General features: G+C 32.1%; 3 protein-coding genes across 9 annotated transcripts; all 3 read right to left on the reverse strand.

Moving 5' to 3' along the window:
• Nucleotides 1-622: 622 nt before the first annotated feature.
• LOC110813586 (metal transporter Nramp6.1-like) lies at nucleotides 623-4240 on the reverse strand. Its single transcript, XM_022040788.2, has 13 exons — nucleotides 3951-4240; nucleotides 3734-3812; nucleotides 3604-3644; nucleotides 3422-3500; nucleotides 3141-3245; nucleotides 2922-3031; nucleotides 2391-2572; nucleotides 2210-2279; nucleotides 1902-2075; nucleotides 1656-1760; nucleotides 1383-1514; nucleotides 1141-1236; nucleotides 623-1040 (listed from the first exon to the last, which is right to left on the reverse strand). The coding sequence occupies exons 1-13, from the start codon at nucleotides 4101-4103 to the stop codon at nucleotides 732-734; spliced, it is 1635 nt and encodes a 544-aa protein (XP_021896480.2). The 5' UTR covers nucleotides 4104-4240; the 3' UTR covers nucleotides 623-731.
• A 713-nt stretch (nucleotides 4241-4953) lies between these two features.
• Nucleotides 4954-7901, reverse strand: LOC110813587 (metal transporter Nramp7.2-like). 2 transcript variants are annotated; one of them, XM_088208112.1, is made up of 13 exons: nucleotides 7673-7901; nucleotides 7519-7594; nucleotides 7398-7438; nucleotides 7225-7303; nucleotides 7001-7105; nucleotides 6799-6908; nucleotides 6531-6712; nucleotides 6371-6440; nucleotides 6088-6261; nucleotides 5893-5997; nucleotides 5679-5810; nucleotides 5491-5586; nucleotides 4954-5408 (listed from the first exon to the last, which is right to left on the reverse strand). In XM_088208112.1, the coding sequence occupies exons 1-13, from the start codon at nucleotides 7751-7753 to the stop codon at nucleotides 5082-5084; spliced, it is 1578 nt and encodes a 525-aa protein (XP_088064238.1). In that variant the 5' UTR covers nucleotides 7754-7901; the 3' UTR covers nucleotides 4954-5081. The 2 variants fall into 2 exon arrangements, with proteins under 2 accessions (XP_088064238.1, XP_021896481.1); XM_022040789.2 differs by having other exon boundaries at nucleotides 7519-7597; nucleotides 7673-7900.
• Nucleotides 7902-10190: 2289 nt separating this feature from the next.
• Nucleotides 10191-15387, reverse strand: LOC110813612 (Pentatricopeptide repeat (PPR) superfamily protein). Of its 6 annotated transcripts, none has more exons than XM_088208134.1 (3): nucleotides 12667-15387; nucleotides 11561-12015; nucleotides 10191-10783 (listed from the first exon to the last, which is right to left on the reverse strand). In XM_088208134.1, exon 1 carries the CDS (start codon nucleotides 14920-14922, stop codon nucleotides 13597-13599), a length of 1326 nt encoding a protein of 441 aa, XP_088064260.1. In that variant the 5' UTR covers nucleotides 14923-15387; the 3' UTR covers nucleotides 10191-10783; nucleotides 11561-12015; nucleotides 12667-13596. The 6 variants fall into 6 exon arrangements, with proteins under 6 accessions (XP_088064260.1, XP_021896512.1, XP_021896511.1 ...); XM_022040820.2 differs by lacking the exon at nucleotides 10191-10783 and having other exon boundaries at nucleotides 11460-12015; nucleotides 12667-13104; nucleotides 13497-15387; XM_022040819.2 differs by lacking the exon at nucleotides 10191-10783 and having other exon boundaries at nucleotides 11460-12015; nucleotides 12667-13107; nucleotides 13497-15387.
• Between the last annotated feature and the right edge of the window lie 240 nt (nucleotides 15388-15627).

A 15627-nucleotide genomic window follows, 5' to 3' on the forward strand; every position in this document is an offset into this window, starting at 1 on the left:
ATCATGTGAGCAAAAACACCAGCCGCCTTTGCCACTACAATATTTTTGTTATGGTAATGTGTGTGTGTGTGTTCTTTATTTTATTTCAATTACATGTATAAGTTCAATATATATATATATATATATTTAACTTATATATAACAGGTAAACTAATTATAATCGGCTTCATTAGTCTTAAAAAAATTATGATACAGGAGCAAATATTACAAAACACATGAAATCTTAAAATAAATTGTTGAATGTCGACCAAAATTTTATTTCTTTAATTGATGTATGCTTGTTTTTTTCGGGAAGACTACTAGTAGTGGAAAGTTAATTTCTTTTATTATTCGTATTAATTATTTTCCGTATACTTTTCAAAAATTATATTCCATACATACTGTATATAATTCAAAGCATATATTATTTTAATCAATGAATTATATTTACCAAAAATTGGTAAAATAGTTAGGCCTAACATTTACCTACGAGTAAAAGTTACCATCAAAGGCTATTAAATGACACTGAGAGCATTTGGTTAGAAGAAGGGCACCACATGAGACTACAATCAATTACCTCTGCGTTAACACTGATTGTAAGATGTTACGGTAGGTTGGGTAACTAAAAAACCAACATTACAACATTATAGTAAAGCCTAATATATAATTTCTCTTCAATTCTAATATCCATATACGTACATATATAACTCTCGTCAAACTCTTATTTATAATTTATAAGCAACGGAACACTGACTAAATTAGATCGTGTTTGCCAGGCACAGGAGGCGATTGAAAAGGGTGAGTAGTAGAATTGGCAAGGCCAGTTTCCATGTTATCTTGAGGCAGTGGTTCAACGAACGTGACAACCCTGTCCTTACGGAAGGTTAGATAGATAATTGACAGCACATAGACCAACATAAGGGGAAATACTGCCAACCCTATAAACACGTTTGCAACTTTTGGAAGATGATTGTGGATTATCCAATCTACCAATCTCGTGCTTAAGAAATAAACGTTGATGCCGATCAGTCCCAACCCTAGAATCCATGAGATTACGATTATCTGCATCCACCCAAAAAAAAATTGTGTTATTATATAATTTCAGAGAAACGACAAAATTGAAAGGAAGAGAAAAAGGGTAGGGAGAAAAATAGAGACCCACATAAATTGAGTTCTTGTGAGGTCCCATCTTGGTGGAACTGCTACTGAATTTAAGAAGTGGAATGAGAGCGAAGGGAAGTTCGAAGGAAAGAATCATCTGCAAGAATCAACCAAAATGATATTTTATTACAACTTAGCCAACTCAGTCCTCTTTCCTTGACTATCTATAGGTATAATATATATATATATATATACATGTATATATGTATACTGTATATTTGTATGTATATCAGTTTGACTAACCGATGAAATGATGATGAGCCTGCCAGATCCTTGAGATCCGCCAATAATGGATACGATAAGACTGGGTATAATTGCGATGCACCTTGTCATTAGATTCCTCAACCACGTTTTCATCTTTAGGTCCAAAAAACCCTACATAGAAAATATATAATTCATGATATATAAAACTTATAATTATACTCGAAACAAAGTATTGGTGCAAAAAGACAAAGAAATATATATATATATATATATAGAGAGAGAGAGAGAGAGAGAGAGGGAGAGATTGAAGACCTGCATAATATACTGTCCTGCATAAGTGCCTGTTATGGTGGAACTTTGACCAGAGGCTAGAAGTGCTATGGCATATATGGTGGAACTAGATTTCCCCAATACATTCTGAAAAAAAAAAAACAAATGAAAACCCAGGCATTAGAATTTTCAATTTCTCCGAATTTAACTAAATTAATTATACGTAAATTAATCCAAAATTAAAATGTAACGAAAGTCATTATTTCTTAATAAATAAATCACACAAACCTGAAGAAGAAAAGAAGCAGAGTTAAGAGTAAGATCATTGCAACGTTGAATGTTTTCTTGTGAGAGATCAGATTCCGAGCAAACAGTTCCAGAAACTGATACAACTGCTACGTTGATTAGAAATGCTATGAACAATGCAAACCCGCTTTCGATCAAGAAATATCGACAGGCACTCTGCGAATTATTAAATTATAACGAAAAAAAAGTATTAGTACAATCTAACTATCGATATAATTAAACGAATTGAATCGTTTCTTTGTGGATTCTTATACGAAATTTTTGTAAATGGGTTTTCAGGGTTAACGTACATTGATGTCACGAACAGAATTAGGAACTTTCCTAGAGAGCACAAGAGCTGAATGCAGGAACAAATTGTGCCTGTTCAATAAACCAAGTTATTAGTTTTCTTATTTTAACATGAAGAAATTATACATCACATATATATATATATGTGTGTGTGTGTAATTTGGTTAATGTATATGTACATACGGCATGACAAGGGCACCAAATAAGGCAATGGCATCAGCTGTGGCTCCATGACCACTGAGTTTTGGTACAAACATTCCCTTGAGCACTTGGTCTGCAGGAGGTTTTATATAACTCAATTCTCCAAAGAAGCATCCAGCCATTATGAATACCATTACAGCTATCAACATTTCCAGCTTCCTCACCTGTGTGCATACACATATATACGTATAATGCATTTGTATATTTAACCACCATCACGATCGTTAATTATATATATGATGACAGAAAAGATTAAATCACACATGAAGACAAATTCTTGCGCACGACAAAAAATAATTTGTAAGTCAAGATTTAATTGTTAATTGTCTCTATCAGTTAATATTCCATTGTTGACTATAATGACTTAGCTCTTGATAATTTTGTTTTTTTTTTTTTTTTTTCTTTAGAAATTTATAACATGTGGGTTTACTATTCAAATTAAAATAAATTAATTTGATATTTTATGAAATAATTAGTACTTAATTAGAATTAACTGAGTAATTAATTATTTACCCCGTATCTTTGCAGACCAAGAAACAAAAGGGTGCTTAAACCGGTTAATAGGACTCCAGACCATACTGGGATGCCAAACAGAATATTCAGAGCGAAGGCTGTTCCAATTACTGCACCCACAATTTTATAAAAGAAAACAAACTTGTTATATATATATATATATATGTATTGATATGTGAATAAGAGATTAAATATATATATATATGTATATGTACATACCTTCGGGTATATCAGCAGCTATGACTGCAATTTCTGCTAGTAACCATAAACAGTACTTGACATGTATTGGGTACTCAAACTTGCATATTTCTGACAAATGTTTGCCTGAGTAAAATTCGATACATATTATTAAACAAATCCCAGAATTGACCTAATGTATATATATATACATATATACACACACACATACGTACACACACACGACACACACACACATACGTACACACACACGACACACACACACACACAAAAGTAGAGTATTGATGAAAAATATCAATTACCAGTGGTTACTCCAAGATTAGCAGCCAGAGATTGAATTATGAGAGCAAACACCAAGCCAACGAGCACCACCCATAACAGCTGAATATACATATATATATGTATATATACGAGAAACCGAATGGGTATCAGTAATTTTATTATTTATACTGTAAGCATATATTTAAAGTTAATTATTAATTACCTCGTAGCGATGATTGGCTCCTGCTTGAAGATCAGTTTCCACTGCAAGAATATCGTTTTCATGTATCAATCTTTGAGAATTAAAAGAGCAATATAGCCACGCAGATTGATATATATACATCATTACTTACAATTTCCAGGATCCAGATAAGCCAAGGACACGAGAAAGCCAGGGCCTACAAATGAAAGAAACTTCTTCCATCCGCTAACCTACCGTATATATTTCAAAATAATACAGAACCCAGATTAGTAGTATTTTGACCCATATATAACTATAATATATATATATATATATATATAGAGAGAGAGAGAGAGAGAGAGAAACAGGAGATGATAAATTAGTTAAACCTGGAGATCTGCAGGGTGATGACGACGATGAGAAAATTTTTCATTGTTAATATTGAGTTTTTTGTGATCTTCAGTGGTAGAAGTAGTTGATACTTGTAATGAAACTCCCTGGCTCCATTTATTCTCTTCTTGTTGCGGCTCCAGGCTACCCATCTGATCTCAAACCACTCTTAAAGTGAAGGTCCAAAACAAAGCCTATCGCCACCACTCACAAATCTATGCCTCTGGAAATACACACAGATATATATATATATATATATATATGGGGTATTAATGCATGATATATATACCACTTGTTACCTCCCCTATCATCAGACGCCCATAATGTTACTAACATCGTTGACTACTTGTGTTCACACTCACCTAACTTTTATATACATATATATATTTAGATATATATGCACATGCTTGAGGGTATACTTCACAGTTAATCTAGCACCATGAACCACTGTGATATATTTTAAAATTTAAAATTTATTTTATTTATTAATTTAAATTTAAATATAATTTATTTTTAATTAGATTTAAAACATATTTATCTTTTAAAAAAATTTGATTAACGTTTATCTTTTAGATTCTGTTAGATTATTTTTAAAAAATTTAAATTCGATATAATCTTATCTAAAAACACTTTAAATTATTAATTTTGAAAAAAAATTCAAATTTTATTCTAATAATCCCTAATATAAATCAATAATATAGGTGTGAAAATATTATATTTTAGGCACATAGAAATTCCAAGCTGCCATTTTTGATTTTTTGAGATTCAAATTATTAACTCAAATCATGAAACTTCAAACCTCTTCCACCCACGACGCCTAATTTGGAATTTTATGGGGTTTCATTCATTTGACCAATAAATTCAGACATTAAATTTTATTAAAAATATAAATTTAATTATTATTTTAATTATATTATCAATTAATTTATAATATTTTATTTAATAAAATTAAAATTTTAATTTATTATTTTTTTTAAAATTTGAAATTTGAAATATAACGGATTTGCAAAATGTAACGATTAAACTTTAACTCTTCAACACGAAGAATAAAAAAAAAAAAAAAAAAAGGAGAGAGTTCTTAAACCCGAGGGTATAATTTGACCATAATACCCTTATGATTTTCCATAATCTCATTTGGGTAATGGAATATCGGCTAAATCCTGTCTGTAAGGAACTTGGAAATCAGCGGCGTTAGCGTTAGCAACGCCGTCTTCGACGTTGTCCGGATGGTCGTCGTTGGTTGGATGGATGAACGTAACGACGGTGTCCTTCCGAAACGTCAGGTAGATAACGGCGATAACGTAGACGGCCATTAACGGAAACACGACGATTCCGATGAACACATTTCCCACTGTGGGGAGATTGTTGTCGACCAGCCACCCTACGAACGCCGTGGTCAAATAATAGACGTTGATGCCGATGATTCCCAATCCCAGAATCCATGAGATTACTATGATCTGCACCGTCCATTTTAATTAATTATTAATTAAAGTCTAAATCCCACATTATTAAAAGCAATAATAATACAATACAACTCACGTAAATTGAGTTCTTGTGGGGCCCCATCTTGGTGGCACTGCTACTGAACTTCAGAAGTGGGATAAGAGCAAATGGGAGTTCAAATGAAAGTATCATCTGCAATATTATTTTCAAATTTAATATAATTAATACATATATACACACACATATATATATATATATATTATAAGTGAAAATAATTGACTAACCGAGGCGATTATAATTAGTCTGCCGGCTCCTTGAGAACCTCCAATAATGGAAACTATTAAACTCGGTGTAATTGCAATACACCTTGTCATCAAGTTCCTCATCCATTTTCTCATCTTCAGATCCAGAAACCCCTATAAACACAACCCAGTTCCTCAGTTTTGAATGCATGTTAAAAATAATTACTTACAAAATCCAAAATCTATACTTACACACCTGCATGATATACTGCCCTGCGTAAGTGCCGGTAATGGCAGAGCTTTGACCGGAGGCGAGAAGTGCAATTGCATAAACTGTAGAGCTTGATTTTCCCAACACGTTCTGGCAGAAGATCGTAATGTTATTAGGATGATATTTATTTAAATGGAAATTCGTATATTTAAATAAATAAATATGTAAATAATTATGGACCTGGAGTAGGAAAGAAGCAGAGTTCAAAGTGAGATCTTTACAACGGCTGTCGTTTTGGTCTGAGAGATGAGAGCTTGAGCAGACGGTGCCGGAAACTGACACGACTGCTACGTTGATTAAGAAGGCTATGAACAGCGCAAATCCACTTTCTATTAAAAAATACCGACATGCACTCTGCAATATTTCATGATTAATTAAAATAAAACAAGGATTAATTAACATAAATATTAACAGAAGATATACATATATATATATATATATATGTAGTTGTATAGTTATTTACATTGATGCCGCGGACGGTGTTGGGTACTTTCCTAGAGAGGACAAGGGCTGAATGCAAGAATAAATTATGCCTGTGGGTCAAAATGCAAATAAATTAAATATTTGGGACATTACTAAAATAATATATATATATGTATATATGTATATATGTATATACGTACGGCATGATCAGAGCGCCCAAGAGGGCAATGGCATCGCCGGTGGCTCCATGACCGTTGAGTTTTGGTACAAACATTCCCTTGAGCACATCAGCCGCCGGAGGCTGTACGTAACTCATTTCTCCGAAGAAGCATCCAGCCATTATAAACACCAGTATAGCGATCAGCAATTCTAATTTCCTCACCTATATATATACCCACCACATTAAAATATACATACATCTATACATGTATGTATATATATATATATATTGAGATAGAAAAGAAGTACCCCATATCTCTGCAGGCCAAGAAATAAGAGAGTACTGCATCCAGTTAACAGAACTCCGCCCCATACTGGAATGTGAAGCAGTATATTTAATGCAAACGCCGTCCCGATCACTGTAAAAATTTATTATAAATACTTTATTTTTAATACCCAAGGAAATTTATAATATTATAAATTGAGAAATATTATATATATATATATATGCCTTCGGGTATATCAGCAGCTATGACTGCAAGTTCTGCTAACAACCACAAGCAGTACTTTACATATATTGGATACTCAGCCTTGCAAACTTCTGCCAAATGTTTCCCTGAAATTCATGATGATTACTAAATCAAAATATTAAAAATTTACAAACACCCATATATATATATATATATATATATATATTAAAATCTGGGAGAAAAGTGGATTAATTAGATTAATCACCTGTGCTGACTCCAAGATTAGCAGCAAGTGATTGGATTATGAGAGCAAATATCAACCCAATCAGCACCACCCATAAGAGCTGGAATCAATCACCCACATGCATCTAATTATATAATTTATTATTATTATTCTACTTTCTTAAACTAATTAGTCTTAATTATTTCTCTAATTACCTCGAATCTGTGGTCAGCTCCTGCTTGCAGATCAGTTTCCACTGCAACATGCATGTCATCAACATCCATACACATATACATATCTATGGAGAAAGACAGAGGAATGAAAATGGAGACTTACAGTTGCCAGGATCAAGGTAAGCCAACGACACAAGAAAACCAGGGCCTACAAATGACAGAAACTTCTTCCATCCAACCTTCTAATTCACCGAACTTCAACTAGTTAGTAATTATATTATATTAATTATAACTACAAATTATATGTCAATTCAAACCTCCTTGTCATCTTCATGATCAAATTGTTTGCTGCTAATTATATCCACAGTTGCTGCTTCACCCCTGTCCTGTCTCTCCATGTCTTCAGATCAATATATATATATATATATGTCTGTACTTTCTTGATGATTAACAACGAAGTATAAAGTTAATGAACAGAAGAAATCTGTATTTATAGGAGAAAGTTATGTAAAAAGGACAAAACTTGGGCTTGAATACACCTTAATTATCACTCCACTATTATACCACTTTCACAAACCCATACTCGGGGGAGGACTGCCGTGTCGTCATCATTCCATAACTTAATTAATTAATTAATTAGTGATTAATTAATTAATTAATTAACCCTATTATGACATTAAACATGCCTCACTAACCACGGATTCTTTACAACACATAAACACACATCATCTCCCTCCCTCCAATTATTCTTTATAATTGATTTGGTATCTATGTTTATGCATGTGTTCATATACATACACACACACATATATATATATATAAAATCTATATAGTTCTATATTTCAGTTTGATTATTTCTTTCTGCAGAATTAATTATTATTTAAGTGACCAACAGAAGTGAATGGTTTACTCATTTGAAGCTTACAGATTAGCCATTTGTTTGGAGGTATACATAGATGGAGCGTAAAGACAAATTTCACACATAATATATATTTTTAATCATATACATATATATATATATATGTGTGTGTGTGTGTGTATATATATATATATATATGATCCAAGTCACTCTTAAAAAAATATTCCTTAACTCGCTGTTGCTGCAGCAAATAAAAACACGCCTATATCTATTTACAATAGCTTAACACAGTATTAGTCTACCAATTATATATATATATATATAATTCTACTAACATGATCCATGCCCAACTTCTATATTACATATTATTTTAAGAAAAGAAACAATGCATCCAAATCTGTTTCTTAACAGTAATTGATAATGAAATGACCTAATTCATCAGCCCCCATTACATATATATATATATATATATATTCCTTAAATATCTCAAGATTGGACCTGAAATTACAATTCATTATTTGGTAATTGCTTTCTGTTAGTTTGAAAGCTAATTCAGATCCAGCAAGGTTCATGCAGTCAGAACACTACACTACTGCTGAAAATAGATGATCTCAGACCTCTATTGCAGATATATATTATGGATATAAATATATATATATATATATAAATACATATGTATATATATAGGTACTCTACCAGTCAACATTTGGATATATGTCATAGAAATTCTGAAATCCATGTGTATATGTCAACTGTGAATTTATGAGGGCTGCACAAGTTTTTAATATGTTTCATAATTAACCAATTAATAAGCATGTATGATTTGAATTATTGTGATTATAAATAGAAAGATTCTTCACATGCAAGTCTGGCCGTGCAGATATATATATATATATATATGGTCATTTATAAAAATTAGAATAAATAAATAATTAATTAATTTATTCTAATTAATATGGTAAATAATATCAATAATATAAGAAAACTAAATTTCATTATCTTTGTGTTGATTTTTCGCATTAGATTACGAGTTTCATAATTATTAAATTTCATTTTATCTTCGAAAAAAATATGTAAGAAAATTAAAAATATTTTTATTCAGAAATTATTAAGTATTTATTGAAAATAATTGTAAAAATATTAATCATTTTAAAAAATAAAAATAGAGTATTTAATTAAAATAATTGTTAATACTAAAACTACAAAGAGGGTATAAGAAAAAAAATAATTGTAGATATTGAAATAATATTAGATATATTAAAAAAATTAATTTAAATAATTATTTGTATAGTAATTTTAATACATAAATGCACAATATTATGTATATATTATATTTATATATATGTACTTAAAAATTAATTGAATAAAAAAATTATTTTGAATAGTTATTTGTATAATAATTTAATTTAAATTCTCTTTTATGTAGTAATATTAAAAATAAAAATTAATTAATTTTTAAAATAAACATTCGAAAAAATTTCCATTACTACCCATATCTTTCTCAAACAACCTCTAGAGTAATATTTTTTATTACTTTGTTGCTACGGTTGATTACAAGATCTGATGCGGAACTCATAATCAACAATATAATTCAAAACTCACACAATAACGATTAGTACCAAAATTTATTTCTAGATAAACTTTTTTTACTTAACCAACAATCAACTCGTGATTAAAATTAAAGTAATAGAAACAAATTAATTAATTAAAACGCTACTAAAAAAAAATTGATAAGTTAAAATCAATTCAAGAAAAGAGATTAATAAAAATATCAGAAGTTACCTCGATAAGTAGACACCAGTTTTCTACTCAGCAAGAAGATTGAAGACACCTTACAAGTTGACAAAGTAAAAATTTTATATTTTATTGACTTCAAGTTTAAATACTCGAATGCTTACAACCAATTTTTAGAGATCTATTTGTAGTTAATGTCAAGTAAAATATAAGGAAGGAAAATCTTCTAATTAATTGAACACTTTTGACAAGAAAATCAAATCTCAAATAATAATAGAATTACAATTAAGAAAGATTTATTCAAAAACATTGTAGATCTCTCCCACCCCCATAAGGAAACCTCTTAAATTGTTGGAGTCAGTGAGATTTTTGAGTGAAGAACAGAAAAATTAAATTGTTGAAGTCCATCATTAGTGATGTCCACACCTTGCTTGACTTCATTCTCTTCGTATGGTCGTTGTTCGTGGAGTCTATTGGCGCACGGATTTACTTTAAAATAGGCTTTGTCGTATGGATCCTTCTCTTGGCCGCTTGGATCCTTCTTTGGATTTGCTTGGCTGCATGGATCTTCCTTTTGGCCGCTTGTAACTTCCCTTACAAGGGCTTAGCCGCTTGAAACTTCTATTGGATAGTCTAACTCGTAGCCCTCTTTGCTTGAGTGGTAGTTGGAATGGTTCGAGTTGTCTATACTCGCATCTAGGTCATCATTGCAAAGTTTTTTAATTGCCTATGCATGGATCCTCCTTTTAGCCGCTTGCAACTTCTCTTAGAGGGGCTTAGCTACTTGAAACTTCTATTGGATAGTCTAACTCGTAACCCTCTTGGTTCAAGCCATCTACACTCATATTAAAGTAAAGTCTTGTAATTGACTATGTATAAAAACGAAAAAATAGTTCAACAATAAAAAGATAAAAAAACAGAAAAAGAACAATTTTATATTTATGTAATAAAAAATCTTAATAAAATTCAATTTTAAATATATTTTTATTTATTTAAAATATAAAATTTATTTATAAGTAAATTATCATAGTACTGAAAAATTGTTCCAAAATTTTAAGTTATTATTAAAATTATAAAACTTCCAAATGTTAAAAGTGAAAAACTTTTAACTCCATTGAATTTAACCAAACAAACATCACAACTTTGGGAAAGATTTGTAATTTTGTATCAAAACCTTTTAAGTTTTTTTATTAATATTAATTAAAATATTTTTTAGAAATTTACTATTCTGTTAAATTTAAAACGTTGGAATTAAAATTAATTAACTTAAAAGATGTCATTAGCCTCTAAATATCCTTAATTCACTTAATTTAATTAAGAAAACTACACATTAATCCCTGTTATAATGATAAGTTTAGATGGTAATAATGATTATGACGGTAATAATAATATATATATATATATGTGCGTGTGTGTGTGTGTGTGTGAATTTAAATGACTTAAACTTCAAAAATAAAATGAAAGTCAGGATACTTAATAACAATAAAGGAAAGATAAGGTTAAGGACCATATTTGTAATTAAGTATGTTTATATCTATCAATCATAAACTTCATTGTCACATACATACACACATACATGCATACATACATACATATATGTATATCCCAATACCTGTTTTTGGAGAACAGCAAGGCCTCCGGTATACTTCCTCTGTAATTTGTTAAGACAGGCAGGCAAGTTGTCAACATTATACAACCACAGAACTTGATCTTACAGCAGAAGTGAATGGCTTCCTGGGCCTTCCACAGGACATAATTCAACAAAACAAGTATTAATCTGAATCATCACATCCAAACCTATTTCAGCAGATATCTTGTTGTCCACTGTAAATGGGCAGAGATATCTGAACCAGAGTATATCTATTTTGTATCAATAATTTGATCTAGTGCTTCCTTTAGAAAATGAAATAGTTTGATCAAATAGGAGATGCAGATTGCAGCAACGTGGTAAATGCTACAGGTTCGCTTTGTCAGCTATGAGAGACACGACTGCCTGGCTCATGCCAAATTAAAGTGATCGGGTAAGCTTGAACTTCAGAATCCAAAAAGGAACCACCCAGATGAAACCTGTTGTATTAAAGATGATGCAAGATGAACTCAAGATAGTCGTTTATAATTCAAATAAATTTTTCAAAGAAAAAACAGATGATTATACCATCTGCAACAACTAGTTAAGGAGAATCAATGCAAATAACCTAGAAAATGACAGCCACCTCGTCGAAACGATAAGTTCTGACTATGACAATTGAGAAAGTTATCTTTAGCATCAGGATAGAAAAGCAATAGCTCGGCTAATGATAGATTTACCACTATGATGTCTATAAAATGAAAGTTCCTTAGGCTACATGTTTGTTTCCTCAATTCCTCATGACATTATTAAATTTCATTAGAAGAACCTTCAAAGAAAAATAGAACACTACAACAACTGTAGCAACTAATTAAGGAGAATCCCAGCAAATAATGTACAAAAGATTAGAGGAAAAAAAAAACAGTATTATCTAAGATTCACCATAAAGAACACTCATATTATTAGCAGGTTTTTTTTTTCCTTTTTAATGCCTTTCATGTATGTAAAGAACATCAGCAATAAACATGCCCAGAAAAGGGTAAGGGAACTATCTTGAAACAGCATAAGAAGGTGGTTTGGAACCAGAGCTGGCTGGGAATTTGATCTCACACAAACTTGAAAGGCAGCACTTGATTTGCGTTGGTACTTACCCAGTGATAGCTGAAGTCTTGGACTTGGACCATCTGACCAAACTTCACTTTCAGAAATAGATACTTCTAGCTCTGACAATTGAGATTTGAGAAAGTTGGCAACCATATGTCGTCAACAAACAAGTACAACTTATTCTCTTCTCCTAGTAACCTGTATACAGACCATTTTTAACATCAAGATATAGAACTAGCCATAGCTTGGATAAATGGGTCCTAACCATGGATGTCCTGCATCTGCATCTAAGCTTCTAAAAATCTCAGAGTTGTAGACAAATTGAAGGAGTAATCGGGATACTGTTGATATGAAAATGAATTTAATCAAGTCCTGAACATATTTAAGAGTGAGAAGTTTAGATCCTTGTTCAACAAATCTCCATTCCCCTAGTATATCTATAGCAACCACTCCTTGCTAGCTTCGTTGCAGAGTTTGACTCATTCCTGCTACATCCCAACATGTGGTAGATAATTTATACTGTTTATATACAAATTTTCATAAATAAAAAAGCTTCCTACTTCAAGTATGAAATTTTGCAAAACCTCTCTAAACCACTTTATAATACTGCACCATTTTCTGGTGAACTGATGAGTGTAGAATTGCTTCATTTTTTTTTACCTCTGGTTAATGAAATTTTAATGTAAATGCTAAGAATTAGCACTATGACCATTGATGGTACACTGAGAAACACATGATTCAATAGAAAGCTTTAAGTGCGTCAATGAAATGGCAACAGAGGCAAAATAGAGGAATAAGTATAAAACATTAGAACTCATTGAATTGAAATAATTAATCCTTAAGTTGAGGGTAAGAGATAAGGTACTAATACACTTACCAGCAACGATGAAAATTGCAACGACTACTCTTGATGCTGTCCTCAGTTATTTATATGATTGAGCATGACTAGGTTATAAAAGAACCAAATTTCTCTCGAACTATACCACCATTTTTCGTGCCATAACTGGCTTTGTCTTCATCACTTGCCTATATCTATGATCCATGCAGGCTCTTATTCTTTTATGGAGCTCATCATCTAACAATTTGGCCTCCCCTACTGAGTTCAGTGCATCACAAACCAATTTATAGGTATACTCTCTAGGAACTGAGCCTCCATCAACCAACTCAACAAGAAAATCCCAGGCCTCCGAAATCCTTCCTGCTTCACATAAACCATGTATAATTGGAGTATAAGTACTAGAAGTAGGTACCCCATGATTCATTTTCTGCATCTGCCTCATCATTTCAACAGCCTTATCAATCTCATTTACAGCACTGTAGTATCTGATAAAAGAATTGTATGTAACTTTATTTGGGGCACAACCACTTTTATTCATATCCTCAAACAACTCCAAGGCCCTTTCAATGCGATGAGTTTTGCAACAACCATCAATCAAACAATTATATGTCACTACATCAGGAACAAAACCCTTAAAAAGCATAATGCGAAACAAATGGTTGGCCTCCCACAACCTCCTCCTAATAGCCTTCCTGCAGCCAGTTTGCATGCTATACTTACAGTAAGAACTAATCAATATGGTATATGTATATGTATCTGGAGGGCATATAAAGCCAGGTAACTCCATTTGCTCCAACAAAAACTTCGCCTTTTTAAAATTGCCAACCCTACAAAGAACATAAATAATGGTATTATATGCATAAACATCCGGCTTACAACGTAACTGCTTCATCCTATAAAATGCGGCCAAGGCCTCATTAACCAAGCCTTCTTCTCCTAGAACTTTTATCAAACAGGTAATGGTAGCACTACTTACAAGACTACCCTTCTCTCTCCTCGACATTTCTTTGAGGAAATTCCAGAGACCCTTTAACCTATTGCCTCTTGCCAACACACAGGCCATTTCTCTACAAGTCGTCTCATTGTGAGCAAACCTAAAATGGGTCTCCACCCAGTAGTAGAACTCCATTGCTTTATTAAGTCCTAAACTAACTTTTCGCATGTCTCTGTATGCAGCAGGGCCAAGAACAAGGACGTTGGTTTGACGTCTTCTATGTTCTTCTTTAAGGTCTCTTTGCTTCAATGGGGCCCGGTGGCGATGACCTTTTTGGCGGCTGATAGAGCGCGGGGATTGAAAGAAGAATCTGGGTATGGATCTTAAGATATCAGAGACTAAATCAATAGTCCACGGGTTCGTGGTCGTGATCGTTGAGGCTGCAAGAGTTGCATCAAATGGGCGGTTCTGAATCATGGCTGCCATTACTTGGCTGATTAAGAGGTTAGTCGAATATCTTGTTGGGTTCATGTTACTCCGCAACAGGAAACTTTGAAGGTCTATGGTGCTCGTTTTTACATTTGGAACTGTAAAATCCAACAAAATACATACTAGAGAGGATAGGAAGAAAACATTTCAGGGTGATACAAAAGATTGTTGGTATAAATACCCAGAATGAGTGAAACGGAAAGAATTAATCTCTTTTTTTTTCTTGAAAGCAAGAAAGAAAGAAGAATCAATTGATTCTGGGAGGTGAAAGTTGACGAATAAGCAAATTTTGATAATGGGAGTAAACGAGCAGATGTTCTCGTGAATCCCCACAAGGGAGTGGGAGGTTAGCAGTGAGGTAGCTGCGCTTTAATCCAAAAAATGAAGGTCGTGGAGGAAGATGGCGATGGAGATCCAAGCTACAATGGTCTGGGCTGTTATTTTGAGTTCTGGGTTGGTGTGAGTTGGCCCAATCTTGCAGGTGACGAATTCAAAAATTTATTGTGATTTATTTGTGAAATTTATATTCAAACTAATTAGAAGGTGGTAAAATTGTTTAAAATATTAAAAATTTGATTCTATATCAAACTTTTTAAATCAGATTTTATACAATCAAAATGCATTATATTGAAATAATAATTTAAAATTGAAGACTATTTTGTCTTTCAAAATATCCGGTGAATCAAGCAACTATTTTGGATTCTTAATGTTCATGCGATCTCATTGTTGTCCCATGGACGAACATCT

Source organism: Carica papaya, chromosome 1 (genome assembly GCF_054855325.1).
Source record: "Carica papaya isolate Zhongbai chromosome 1, ASM5485532v1, whole genome shotgun sequence".
NCBI lineage: Eukaryota > Viridiplantae > Streptophyta > Magnoliopsida > Brassicales > Caricaceae > Carica > Carica papaya.